This window comes from Lepisma saccharinum, chromosome 2, assembly GCF_977018435.1.
Source record: "Lepisma saccharinum chromosome 2, izLepSacc3.1, whole genome shotgun sequence".
Classification (NCBI taxonomy): Eukaryota; Metazoa; Arthropoda; class Insecta; order Zygentoma; family Lepismatidae; genus Lepisma; species Lepisma saccharinum.
The window spans coordinates 4,918,919-4,934,086 of NC_139230.1; the positions used below are offsets into that span (position 1 = coordinate 4,918,919).

The window sequence follows — 15,168 nt, forward strand, 5'->3', positions numbered from 1 at the left end:
ATCCTTGTCCTGCCAGAAACCTCTTCAGTTGAACAGAGAGATGAAAGTCGGTACAATCAAGGCCAGGGCTGCACAGGGAGTGGTCCAAGATCTCTCACCTGAAGTGATGCAAAGGGCCCGTGTGTACTCAGCTGTATGGGGTGGGTGCACATTCGATTGGCCTTCCGTGAATTGTCTGCACCATCGTCTGACCGTACTATCACTCATGACGTCCAGTCTGCACACCTCACACGATTGCTGGTGGCTCTGTGCCAAATTCTGAGAATGCAAAAATCTCATTAGTACACGTAGTCTACATCGCAGTCGGTGTGAGAGCTGCAATCTTTAACCTAGAACTGTCCTAAAACAGCTGCATTACGACTGTACCAGATTACAGCTACATGCCACATCTTCCTGCCTGAATGTGTGTGTCGCTTTCCGGCCACTAGTGCTGCGTACAGACACCATTGGAGCTTTTTCAGGACGTCCCTCGTATATGAACTTTCAGAAGCTGTTATTAACAGAGTGGTCCTGTTTTAATGTGTGGTTAGCTAAATCAGGTACCTATACAATGCAATTCTATAAATTCCTTGCGTTAAATTTCTAATACCTACATACCTTTTTCATCAGCAATAACGGTATAACTGCATGTTGTCAGTTTCACAGTACTTCACTTGGATATACCTTACTGAATCAGAAATCCCATTGATAATGTAAGGAAATATGACACTTTCTTTTGTACAATTCAATTGTTTCACTTATATGCAAGAGTTAAGTTGTTTGCTTTACAGTGAAGAGAGAAGTAGCTTTATGCATCAAAAAAATGAGTCCGCACTCATGGTTCTTGCAAGCAGATGGTTCCAAACCTCAGTGGAAATATCAACATATAATACCGAGAATGTATAAGGAAGCTGATAAATTACAAATTGTATTTCTTAATGAATGGCCGCAGTGGCTCAGTCGGTAACGCGTCTGACTACCATGCTAAAGGTCCCGGGTTCGATCCCCGGCCGGTTCAAATCCGGGAACTTTTCTAACGGTGGAAGCGGCCCCGGCGCCCACCCAGCGTCGAATAACATGGGTACCTGGGGGAAACCCTGGGGGGTAAAGGCGGTCAGGGGCGTGATGCTGACCACATCACCCCCACTCACGACCGGATCAAGAAAGTGTGGGGCGTTACCCCCACACCCCCTATACGCCTTCATGGCGTGGTGCTATGCACAGGGGAACACTTTACCTTTTATTTCTTAATGAATCACTCTTCACTCTTATCTCATTAGTCGTAACTTTAAAAATAATCAAGTATTTTATTTTAAACTTACTGCGTATGATAAAATTCCGTAATCCTTCCCTAGCTTGTGAATTGTAATAATTTTCCAAATTCACTATTTTGCTGTTTGAATTCAAATCATAGAGAATAGAGAAATTAAGTCAATTTCATAGATGATGATATTGGTACTTATCAAATCCATACCTTGATCTGTACGAGTTTATTATTTCCATTTGTAAAAACATTGATTTAGTTTAGTTTGTAATTGTCAGGGAAAAATGTAAATTTTGTCCTGGAAAACCTGGAAAAGTCAGGGAATTTCATTTCTGCTTGTTTGTAGCCACCCTGGGATTGTAACACTAGATACTTTAAATTTGTACTTGTGTTAAATCTTCCTCTTCAAAGTATATTATGCAGGGATTTTCTTTTCTCCTTATGTTTAGTTCGGTTGTTTTGTCTTCATTTATTTTCATGCTTTTGCTTCTGCTACTGTGTAGATTTTTTGATAGTAATAGTACTATGAGCATATTTTCTATCACAAATACCTAGACACCAGTGAATGAAAACCACACAAATCACTTGAATACTCTGGATGGAATTTCAAACAGATGAAATTTTCAGAATTTTTAATACCATAGTGGATTTTTGAATCAAGTGAAAATTAAAAAAAAAAAAGGCTTTGCAACACAGGTCTCAGGTCCAGTAGCACCGAAAGATAATTCTGTAATTACGTGAATGCAAGATTATCGTAGAGCATAACTTTTAGAGTCTCATAATAATGTTGCACAATAGTAAGTGTATTGTCATTGCCTCAGCTCTGCTTGTGACATTTATGGTAGAAAGCTTTTGTGAATCATGGATATGCCATAGACACACCAGAAGAGACTATAATGGTATAATGGTAACTACTAGCAGAAACTTAAGATGTGATAATCAATAAAATTAGAATTACATTTAAGCATGTACACCCCATTTGTTATTTGTAGCTAAATGTAAATAGTGATTAAAAATTTATGCTGGTAGAAATTACTAATTTAATTATGGGGTGATAGATTTTAAAACATTGAACATCAAGATGCAAATATTTAATGATTTACATCAACTGTTAATTAAAACTTTGCTAATAATGCGTAATTAATCCACATTATGTATATTTGATTGTTACCAAAATAACAAGCTTGTGCTTTTTGTATATAATTTACTAACAGGAATTCAATAGGTAGTTTAGTTTAAGATTGAACAAGATGTCCAATGAATGTACAATATAATTTGATATCAACATATCTTGTTTAATTAACATCTAAACTTGATTTAAATTGGAACATGGTAGAAGTTTAGAATATAAGAATACAGTACGGTAGGTTAACAATGTATAGTATCACAATAAAAGAAATTAAATTTGCACAAGGCACATACTACCGTGCGTTCATTTCGATCTGCAGCCGAGAGATCGGGAGAAGCGTGGCGGGCGGCGCTGACTGAGATGCCGACATTTGCGGCCTGTAATGCCCGCTTATTTTTATAGACATATGCAGACATTTATATAAATATTGCAAAACGATCACTAACCTGTGTTATAACACGCAAAAGTTCTTCTGTAATTCATCCAAGTTCTGCTCTTATATGCACAAATAAATACGCTTTAGAAACGATGTTAAGAGCCACAGATAATAAAACATTTTAATCATAGTTTTGACCAGTAACGTCCTGCTTAAGTTTATATCCTTGAAAGAGTTTTGTGCCGATGGGGATCGTTTGGAGGTTTTGAATGTGCAACACTGTATCAAGATTACGCTGTAGAAGAAACCGTTAAAAGTCAATAGTGTTCGTGAGCTTCCTTGCAATCCGAAATCTCCGAGCTCGAGTTTTTTGTTCCTTCGCGACTAGATGAAGACAGAGTTGTAAATATAGTGGCGAGCAATATAAACCAAGAGCGTGTTAATTTCGTACTGTGCGCAAGAGTGTTATTCTTGGTTACTTGCAGTTACTTGTTTGTGTTATTGTAGTGTGTATGTGTGACGTGTCAGTGAGACGATTGGAATGCCAGCCGCAAGATTCACGTTAGAACAAAGATTTTTTTATGTATGGCACGTACCTACATGAAAACAAACTCGTGTCGAGACGTGTGTAGGTAATTTGTACAGAAATTCCCATGCGTTTCAACTCCACACAGAGATACGGTTAGACATCTTGTCCTTAAATTACGAGAAACTGTATCGTTAAATTTTAAAACACCTAAGCAAAAACGACGGATTCTAACCGAAGCAAAACTCGATGATATTGGTGCAGCGTTAGAACGTTCTCCAAACAAACCTCTACGCCGTGTTTCACAAGAGGTGGGCGTGTCAAAATCATCGGCACATACAGTCACTAAGCTACTAAAATTAAAACCATACTCTTATAACACAGGTTAGTGCTCGTTTTGCAATATTTATATAAATGTCTGCATATGTCCATAAAAATAAGTGGGCATTTCAGGCCGCAAATGTCGGCATCTCCGTCAGTGCCGCCCGCCACGCTTCTCCCGATCTCTCGGCTGCAGATCGAAATGGACGCACTGTAGTTGATATTAGTAAAATAAATCTACTTGTAATACTCCAACAAACTTAACTATATTCATACCCCCCTCCCAATCTTTTTGTTCTGGAATCTATGATTGATTTTAATTAATGGAGCAATTAGTTATTATGATAAAATAAAACATCAAAGTTGACACAATTCCTACTTATTGTTGATTTTTTCTGGCATAACAACCTATCACACACATATAACATTCAAGTAGCATTATGTTACTTGGTGACAAATTTGAGTTCACACTTGTGATCCAGTCAACTGAAAAAATTAACCTTTTGTATTCTCAACTTGTATATTTTGCTGTAAAGAGTAATGTCTCACAGAAATAATGTATGTACACTTTATTTTACAGCCCTCCCCTTCTCTGTATATACATCTTTCCATTACAGATCCAGTAACGAATGCTCTAAGTTACTTTTTGCCCCATTACCGAGGAATGCAGTTTTTCGGACTTCGCTATATGAGCACACTATTTATCATAGTGCTAACTTGCTCTCAGAGTTTATCACACTAGAGTCTCTACGCAGTTCTCTCAATAAATGCTGTACATGTGAGACAAGCTATGGGCGCACTCTTTATCATAGCGCTAACCTGCCCCTGCAGTTTATCATGCAGAGGCCCCTTCATACAGCACTCACTCTTTATGTATTCATCTGACTCTATGTAACTCTCTATGTATCTATGCAGCTCTGTGTCTGTCTAATTGTGTCAATCCATCTGGCCCTGTGTCTGAGTGCCTGTAACGAGTCGGAACCTGGTGTGTATATATACCTCCAACAAACTGGCCCACCCCCAACCACAGGGGCAAAGGCCCTATTGTTATCTTTCATACAGGAACGCCATTGGGGGAAAACTAACTGTTGACTTCCCTGGCTACCGGGCAAAAAGCAACCTTGGCAAGAACATTTACAAACATTCAAACTTTCACATATATATTTCCATTTTCCAGATGTGTGCATTAAAAACCACACAGCAATTTCCAGCGTTGTTGTTTACTGTTGTTGTAAAACACATACCTTGAAGAAGTGCCAGATTAACAAAACATGTTGAGTTGAAACACTTTATGAGTTTAAGAGGATTTCTTTGTCTTTCTTTTCTGTGTTAGATAAGCTCCTATTGTTTAGGGATAGCTCTCTACCTCCCATCTTTGCTTCTTTATTTATATTAAGACACGTGGAAATATTACGATACTTTGCCCTTATATCATGCCAGTATTCACATGAAGGAGAAGTAAGAGTACTGCTGTAAACACAGTGTGTGTGGTAGTATATCCTCTATATTTAGCAGTTTGTTCTAACAATTGAATTGAGTGTGAGATGGTTTTAATCTGCATATACACCAGTATGCATTGTACGGTCATGCATTCAATGGGATATTTACAATACAAAAGTGTTCCATGACTGTACTAGTCACAGAAGTGAGTGAAGAATAATTTTTGGATGACGCGTGAAAATAAAAATATTAATAGAAAATTCAGTCTAAATTTTTATCTTGCTTATGTAATGTTTTGCAGTACAACTCTTTCACTTTCCCAGTCACTGCTAAATTTTGGTATTCCTAATTTTATGTATGGTATATTTAAAGGTGTCCCTATGTCATAGGGAGTGGCTATTGACTAGGTTAAAGTCCTGGAGTTTTATGTTATTCTCTAGAAGTCTCAAATCTGAAATCAGTAAGCATGTTGGAATGTAATAAAGAGTAAAAGAATTATTACTCCTCTATTCAGCACAAAATACTATGCACTTGTTGAGCCTGAATATTCTGAAATTATGCAAAATGCATATTTTTAAAATTAATTCAGCACCATGATTGTGTGGTAAAAGTGGATTTCATTTTTAAATGACAGCTATTATCATATTTTGATTATCTTGTGTACCAAAGTATGATTTTTTTGGATGAAATATTAATTACTCATATTCCATTGCAACATTTCACTGTTCCATAAAATACTTTTTTTTCTGAGCTCTGGCGTACCAGAATGGTTAGTACACTTGCTTTTGTGTGAGTGGTCCAGGATTTGATCACCAGCTCCAAAATTTTGGTGTTGCCCCAGCATTGTGAGGACAAGTGGTGAGCTGCTTGAAATCAATGGTAACAGACTAGGTCTCAAAGGCCAGAAAGTAGTGGTGATGGAACTCAATGTGCTAACCACACATCGCCTAATGAAAAGCCACTTGGTAGACCTTGCCCCTGAAGGAGCTGTTGCACCATTGAGTTTGTTTTTTTTTACAATGGTTTCCTTTTCTAAAAGTGAGAAATAAAGGAGCAGAAATATATCATACAAGTCCACTGATATTTATGTTTTTTTTTATTGTACTGTTCACAACACTTAAGATTCACAAAAGTTATTCATTTAGTATTGGTATAAATATAATTTTAAGTAACATCTTTGCATGTGCTAGGCTAATGAATGTCAGTTTATCTGATTTGATTTGGGTTAAAAATGGCTATGCATAGCCATTACATTAGAACATATGTAACTGTATTTATGTGTTTGCAACAGTGTTTTACCTTTACCAGTTTTATTATGTGTATGCCTTAGAAATACTGCTTATACATAACATGGTAATATGAATGCCATTATGATTGTAACTGTGTGTTGTTCCCGTTATGTTAATGTTTCTTTCGGCAGACATTCGGGGGCCTTGAACTTTGGACTGGATGGGATTCCGATTGTGGCATGTTGAAAAGAAGAAGAATCTGCATTCAGGATGTGGAACAATTTGTGTAAAAGAAAAATCACAGGGCTGTGAGAAGTTTTTTTGGTTACTTACCTTCAAGACAAAAATGGGTAAAAGGAGGAAAACCCCACCCCCATGAAATTTCTTACCTTAAGGCCACCCTTTCTCACCACCTTTTCTACCTTATATATGCTACCTTGTGTTGGCGGGATGATTTGCAAGTTTATAGAATTAGTTCAAGTAGTTTGTCTTATGTTTGTAGAGTGACTATTTAGTTAGATGTTTGTGTTTTAGATTATCTTCTAAGGTATTTAATTTTCTTCTTTTTCTTGCTGACCCATGGAATCAGGGGATTCTCCATCGTGGTCTCCCTATTCTAGTCTGTCATCTTGGACTGCAGGTTTCTGTTCATGCTCTTTCGCTTAGTGCACTTGCTTGGTTGAACCACATGCTACAATTGACATTGCAGTATTATGTTAATGAAAATATACCATAAATTATTTGAGAATAACAATCTCATTATTCAATATGGTTCCCAAGCACATGCACTGGTAGTCATGCAAGAAGCTTTTTTTTTCCACTAAAAACTTCTTCCTCTTTTTTTAATTTGTTAAGCTTTCAAATTCACATTCATATTTCAGATAAAATAAGATGTTTTATTTCATAGTGGAGAAACTATGCATATTAATGCTTTGTTTTGTATTGTTCATCTTGAATCTTTGTGCTTCAACATCATTACTTACTTACTTGCTTGATTTTTATTACTTTGTAATATCACTTGACATTATTGAATGATGTACTTACGTGTAATAAGTTACATATAGACATGATTATTGTATGTTTTACATGAGCTACTCAAAGATGAATAGTGTGTTAATGATGGGTTAGGGTGCAATGAAAAGGGCTAAATATGAAATTGGGAGTGTTGCAGTTCAATATTTGATGATAATGTTATTACTATCATTGCAGGTTTAGTCCTTTGATTGTCATTGCTGCTTTTATTATGTAGGGGAGAGCTCACAATACACATCATGTGGAAGTTGTATTGTTTCCGCGAAATGTTTATAATTTAAAGAATTCCAAGTTCTGACTAGGAAAAAAAATCTGACTGAATGTACCAGTGAAAAGATAAATCTGGCAAGCTAGATTTCAATTGTAACTTCAATATACATTAGAGATCAAAAAATAAATAGAATGAAGTACACTGCAAATACCAGAGAATAGTTATAAGAATAATAAAAAATGCTAAGTTGCTGAGACATGTCCATGTTATTGTTGATCATGTCGAAGTCATTAATACTTCTAATTGTCTATTTACATTCAGTTGGTTCTGTTCTTAAGTCTGCATTTCAGTAGGAACCTATGAATTAAAAAAAAATTAAAATATACACATCCCATGTAGTTGATAGAGGGAGTCCATTAGTGCGACCTACACATGCCCAGACTAAAATTGGGGTATACATATTGTCAAGTGAGGGTGCTGCTACTTTCATATTTAGAAAGAAAGATTGTAATTTTCTTTCTCCTGGTAAATGTTGCATTCTGTGACATTATGTCCGTCCCTTTGTGTTCAGCTGATTGATTGTGCATGTAGGTTGGGAGAAATTGTGTTTCTTGGGGTGAATTATGACAAAGAAATGTGTGCATTGCTATGTAGTCAAAGAATGTGGCTTGTGATTTCAAGCTAAGGGGTACCTTACTAACATTTTTTTTAAACTGCTACATATAATCTCTTAAAATACCATACTTATCATAATTTCAAGAAATTTTATATTTGGCTGCTATCAAATTCATACATTGAAGTTCAACATATTCAGTAAAACATTTTTATTATTGAATGCCTCTTGTTTTCACCCACTTCCTTAATCTAACAAGACAATTAGGTTGAATTATGGTTAGATGAAACAAGTGAAAAGATAAATAATGGAATGTGCATGGTCTGATACAGAACCTTTGAAAGCAAGATTAATGGCCACTAGTGTTGGGCAATATATCATCCAGATGATATATCACAATATTGAAAAAAAAATTGCCCAGGCAATGTCAACTAGACGATATATTGTCATGATAGTTTGGTGATATATATATATATATATAAAATCATATCAGTGATATATTGTCACGATATTTTGGTGATATATATTGTGTCAACAATATATCATCATGATATTTGGTGATGTACAGGGTCGTCCAAATGTGTGGAGACACCCGAATAAAAGTTGAATGACATACTATTCTGCAAAACTAACATTGTAGGTTTGTAATAGGGTGGGGGAAAATGTTATAGGGCATATGACGATGACAGCCGTCATCTTGAAACCCGCCATCTTGAATTCAACTTCAAAAGTTGAAATGGGAAGGGGGTGATATGATATACAAATCAGGCTAGAATTCACTAGAAATGCAATGGTGAAGGTTTTTCGACGTATCTTTAACCAGTAAAATGTTATGACTGAATTCTTGTACCAATTTGCTCCTTTTCGAGGTGTCAGAAGTAAGCATTAACATGTCTTTAGCGTGTCAGTAACGCATCGAGATCGATGTGACATCTAGGAAGAGAAGTTCGCATGCCATTGCACACAATTTTAATCAGATATATGAACGAAGAGCTGCGCATTATGAATGGTTGTCTCGAACACTTACAGTGTGACGCTTCCATTGAATGAAAAGCCCTTCACAGTGACGAGGCTAATGTTTATGTTCATGTGGAAGTTCATAAACAGAATATTCGACACTTGGACATAAACTGTCTCACAACGTTCCCATAGTGTTCTGATGTTCCGCCCTACTGAAAAAAGAAAACTATGTAAAAAGTGCCTTCTTCTGTAAGAAAGGATGAAAAAACTTGTTCATTTAACAAATCCAAGTAGCCCTAAGCATTTAAGGTTCCGTCGATTGAAAATGGACTAACCAATCTTGTTCCACACGGCATGCCACACCATTAACTTACTGGCACTAACCATTCAGTTGTGATCTGTCCAAAATGGGTTATCAGATAAAAAGCATCTAATATTCTGTTTATGAACTTCCTTATGAACATGAAAATTGGCCTCGTCACTGTGAAGGATTTTTCATTCAATGCAAGCATCACACTGTAATTGTTTGAGACAACCATTCATAATGTGCAGCTCTTCGTGGATTTATCCAATTAAAATTGTGTGCAATGGCATCGAAACTTCTCTCCCTAGATGTCACTTTGATCTTGATGCGTTACTGATGTGCTAAATACATTTTAGTGCTTTTTTCTGACACCTCGAAAAGGAACAAATTGGTACAAGAATTCAGTCATAACTTTTTACTTGTTAAAGATACTTCACGAAACCCTTCGTCGTTTCATTTCTAGTAAAATTCTACCCTAATTTGATATATCACCCCCTTCCCATTTAAAGTTTTGAGGTTTAATTCAAGATGGTGGGTTTCAAGATGGTGGCCATCATCGTCATATTCCCACCCCTATTACAAACCTACAATGTTAGTTTTACGGAACAATGTGTCATTCAACTTTTATTCAGGTGTCTCCACACTTTTGGACTACCCTGTTTATCGTGTGTTTGGCAATATATCATCACAATATTTTAGTGATATATATCGTGTCAGCAATATATTGCCATGATATTTGGTGATATAATATATCGTGGAGATGATATATTGCCAATATCACGATATGGAAAAAATATGATTGTATCATCTGTGACGATATATTGTGATATCAAATTTCTGATATCGTCCATTCCCAATGCCCACCGAGTGTCTATGGAGTAATGTAGACAAAAGCATTAATACTTATGGTTAATATGAATAACTAATTTTTGCTCACGATCGAGTTGCTTTCTACCTGGACATGAATGAATACTAATGTATTGATGCATTTGACTTGTTCTTAAAAAGAGAGTACATACATTCTCCACATATTCAAAATGTGATCTTGTTCAATTTTTATTTTCTTCTGGTGAGAAAGGATTTTCAGGACAAAATATTTCCGGCCAGTTCCAAGATTGTTGGAGAATATACCAAAGAAATGCCCATTACTGTATACGTATAACCAACATTTGCAACGGTGAGATTTGTTGAGAAACAATCACCATGGTGAATGCCCTTGTCTTTTTCCTAGCAAATTACTCTTCACAGAATTAAAAGATATTCAGTGTTTCAAATTGATTGATTGATTTGTTTTTTTTTTACTTCGCTTCTTGTGCCACTTTTGGCTAATTTGCGTAGATGGGGATGAGTAATGATATGATGAAATTGATAAATGGACACTCACAAACATCCATGCTCAGGCCAGGATTCAAACCCGGGATCCCTGGCATCGTAGCATGATGTGCTAACCACTCCACCACGGGGCTGACAGAGTTTCAAATGTTTGAACAAGATTATCAATGCACATTCCCAGAAGAATATATGACAATAAAAACAGGGTTATTAAAAAGTAGTGTTCTGTCTCCTCCATTCACACAGAATTACTTTCCAAAGTACATAATAATGTAACTAGTGCAAAATAGCATTTTCTGTAATATTATGATAAAACCTATGTTCTTAAATTTAGCAAGATGATTACTTGGGTAGCAAGTATTGCCTACACATGTTACAAAGCATCTGTTGAGTTGCAGTCTAAGCTACGTGTGGGTATGTATTTCACAATTGACAGTACTTTAGTATGTTCAGTGCTTGATATTTCCTATTGTCTCTTTCATGGTACTTTTTTTCTGTAAAGGATTGAAACATTGTGGAATTCTCATGCTCAGTGCTCAAATCTGTCGCACATTAAACATACTAGACTTGAGAGCTCATGTGAACTAGAATTTTTGTCTGAAAATTAGATTAAAAAGCCTGTATAATATTTGATACATGCATCAATCTATTAATGTCAAGTGGACGTGTGCTGCATAACAATACATCATCTAATTGCTCAGAGTGCCACATTAAGAATTGTTTTATTTTTCAGGGTTTTTAAAGAGTAGGAGAGACAAAAGAAGGGAAAAGAAAGCCAAAAAGAAAAAGGATTCAGATAATACTAGTAATAAAGAAGAAAAATCTGATGTGTAAGTTAAATACTGAAAACTGCTATTCTATTAACATATTAAGTTGCAAAATTGCTTCAAGGGTAGCATGTGTAGGCTTTGGAAAAGTTTAGAATTTAAAAGATTGTAGCATTCATGACAACATTAACTAAAAAAAGTGAAAAGTTACAAATATTTGAATGATAAAAGAACTGAGCCAAGTCATGTGGATTAACTGGAAGAAATAGATATTTTTGAAGCAGATGATTTTTGTAGTCAACATCAAAACTGGTTGTAGTTCAGCAATGAGGAGAGTAATTCAGAATTAACTGTAAACTCTATAGGAAATTACAATAGTAATCACAGACACTGCCGGCTTGTAATGAATACATTGACTTTCAATGGAATCATTACAAGCTGGCAGTGTCCGTGACTGTACATTGTATACAATCTAGTCTCTTCCTAACCTAATTTGGATGCATGGTGTTGTGTGGAAAACATGCTTAAAATCACACTAAGAGCTCTGTACCCATGTTGCTTAATTTAACTCACATGGAAGCTCTTATAAAAGCAGAAAACCTTCGAGATAATAGGTTCCATGCAAGTTAAAGTTAGAAACATGGGTACAGAGCTTTTCAACCAGTTTGGTTTGTCTTGACAAATGCAGATTGAAAGTGCCTTTATTTGTGCTGAACTACAACTATTTATATTCAGTAATGCTCAAAAATTTTTGTGCCAACCACAAGAAGTAGATATTTTGTGAGGAATTATTCTTGAGAAATGATTAATCTACTGATGCTAAAAAAAATTGCCTACTTAATATTGTCCATCAATTCAACAGTAATGCCTCACATAATATCATTTTTTTATAGCTTGTTTCCGGAATGAACAATGAAGGCAGTGATCCTTCAAAATTATAGGCACTAAGTATGTAAAAGCAATGCAGATACTAGAAACTATTTGTGATATTCAGTTTTACTCTAAGAGACACTAAATTTGCAAGGTATAAGTTAAATTATTCCTAGTACAATTTTTCAACTCATTTTCCCAGATGGTGAAATTGATTTTTTTCACTTGTTTCATGAATTTGCATTCACATTGTAGCACCCAAGTATCCACATGTTGAATGTCAAACAGTAATGTGGAAAGAACAACATATAGTGTATTACTGTTCACTCTAAAGTTGTGCCAGAAGCATAGCTTTCTTAAAATGAATATGCACAATAGGTATGTATGAAAATATTAGAATAGTGTCCCAACATATAGTTCATGGTCATGGATGTAATACTAGCAGACTTATTGAGGTAGTGATAAATGTTATTTATATTTGTAATTTAAATGTTTCTTCCAGTTTTTATTTTTCAAAGTATGAGATATATAAAGTTGCAAGCAATTGCCAAGCTTGTCTGGAATTTGGTGAAAACTTATGAAGAGAAGGATCTGACTCTGTGCATGACTCAAAAGTAGTTGGGGGAATTCTAGACAATTTCACTTCTTTTTATCGTAAAATTGTCAAAAATGTCATGTAGAGTTGGGAGGACATTGTCATTGTTGCAGATCATTAAAACACACCCTGAACTTCCTACAATGTACATTCCTTTTTGACAGACATGCAGGTAATTGTAAAAATCAATAGGCAATACTTGATGGGATAGGGTGTAAGTTGTAGGAATTTTTGTACACCAGCATTAATGCTCCTGTCCTTTATGATGGCATGATTCCTATTCTGTCATAATTTTGTGTAAATACTCATTTACAACAACTGTTTCTGTGGACTGCAAAACCCCATACAACGTAGTTCCTCCTTTCACCACTAGATTTCATTCCATGTTCGATGATTGCAGTGGACTCGGATGTTCGTTGGGAAACAATAAAATTAGGAGTTTGAGTTGTCTTTACATTCTGCATAATTTGCACCTTACCAACGCAGTTGTAATCTGCAGTGAAGCTGCTAACGGTAGTGTATGACTGGTGGGATACCGCATCGAGTAAATTAGTTATTTGTGATCTATCTCAGAGTGGGATTAACTCGGTAGCACTGCTTCCAACCAACATTATCTTACTTTGTATTGGCCCCTTTACTCCAAGATGTCACACCTTGAAAGACTTCAGTTAGCTGTATTCAGTTCCCACTGTTGACATTTCTTTTGTAGTTTACAGAGCTCCTAATTGCTGTAGCACTTCATTGCCCACTCCACCATTTTCTTATCCATGGCACTCCATGAACCTGAACCCCAAATTATCAAACATCAGTCTGCTGTAGACTCATTCCTTTGATTCATAATGCAACCAGGTAATTATTTGAAACCTTCATTAAGTATCACTGTCTAGAGAGATTCTTTCAGCCCTTTTTTCCTTTTTGGACATTCCTGTGACATTTTTGGACTTTTCCATTGATGAGATTTCAACTTCTTCCTCAGATTGGACAGTTGCTTGCAACTTTAAATGAGAACAACTTCGTTGGAAGTAATAATATTCAAATGCCAATGAGTGTTTGTCTACTTTTGATCTAATTTTCACTACTACAGGTCTTTCATTGAAGAATATACCTGACATAGTGAAAATTGTAATTTTGTTGGCATGTTGTGTTAATTGCTATGTATGCTTTTCTTGTAATAATATGTTTGTTTGGCCCTAGTTTTCAATAAATTGTACACGTGTTCATTTGTTGATAGAATAACAACATATGTATCTGTCTGATATCTTGCATGATGATGTAGCATCTTCATGTAGATTTGAAAGCCAAGCTTTAAATCGTTTACCTAAATGACATCAAAAAGTTAAACATTGTATTGCATCTATATTGTGAATACAATGCTTGTGTTCGATTTCTGTGATATTTTGCATGGACTTTAGGCAGCTTGTCATTGTGTAACTCAAAAGGTGTCCATAAAATTATACTTGAGTTTTGCTGACAACAATGGCTATGTGAAAAGTTCTGCTGGAGAACTATGTTTGTAGCAGCCAAAATTACATGAAATATTTCTTAATGAATGTAGGTAACAGTAAAAATTTTGCAGTGCACAAACTTACTGCAGTATAAGAGTTGCAAAACAATATCACAACTGACTCCAGAACCTTGATAATTACAAAATAGCACTGAACTTCGATTTTATGTTTCCAGATTTTACATTTTTTTCTGCTTGATATATTTGTAATGGCATCAAAAGTAATGGCATCAAAGCGATTCTACAGAATGAATTGAAATAATGTTAAGTACAGTAAAATACCCATAGCTCTTGACAGGGGAGTGTAAATAGCATTCATCTTCATGGAAGTTCTTGTTGCCTTATCATGAGTTCCATTCATTCATTGCTAATTAATGGAGTTAACAGATGATTACTATTAAGTTAATGTTTCCAAATAAATTAATTATCATTGTTTTACTGAATAATAAATACATAATCACCCCACCCTCTACAGATCTGAGACTTGCCTCCTTATACTTTTAGTGTAGTTTTGAGCAGGTAGGCTATGAAAAGCAAGTATGGAGACACCCCACAAGAAAAATAGAACTCTTTTCTTTTTTTTTGTACCTTGCATTAGTTATCCCACTAACTGTAGCAAAAAAAATTAAAGTCTTACTAACTTCGATGGCATCATCCATAACTCAGATTTGCATTCCTGAAATAATTGATAGGAAATCAATAATTTAAAAAAAGAA

General features: G+C 35.4%; 1 protein-coding gene across 5 annotated transcripts in view; it reads left to right on the plus strand.

The window, feature by feature from the left end:
* Positions 1-15,168, plus strand: part of LOC145983883 (F-BAR domain only protein 2) — a 109,776-nt gene that overhangs the window by 60,643 nt on the left and 33,965 nt on the right. For all 5 annotated transcript variants that reach the window (XM_083116967.1, XM_083116969.1, XM_083116970.1 and 2 more), the window contains one exon: positions 11,450-11,546. In XM_083116967.1, the coding sequence (XP_082973093.1) occupies positions 11,450-11,546 (97 nt within the window). The remainder of the gene's footprint in view (positions 1-11,449; positions 11,547-15,168) is intronic.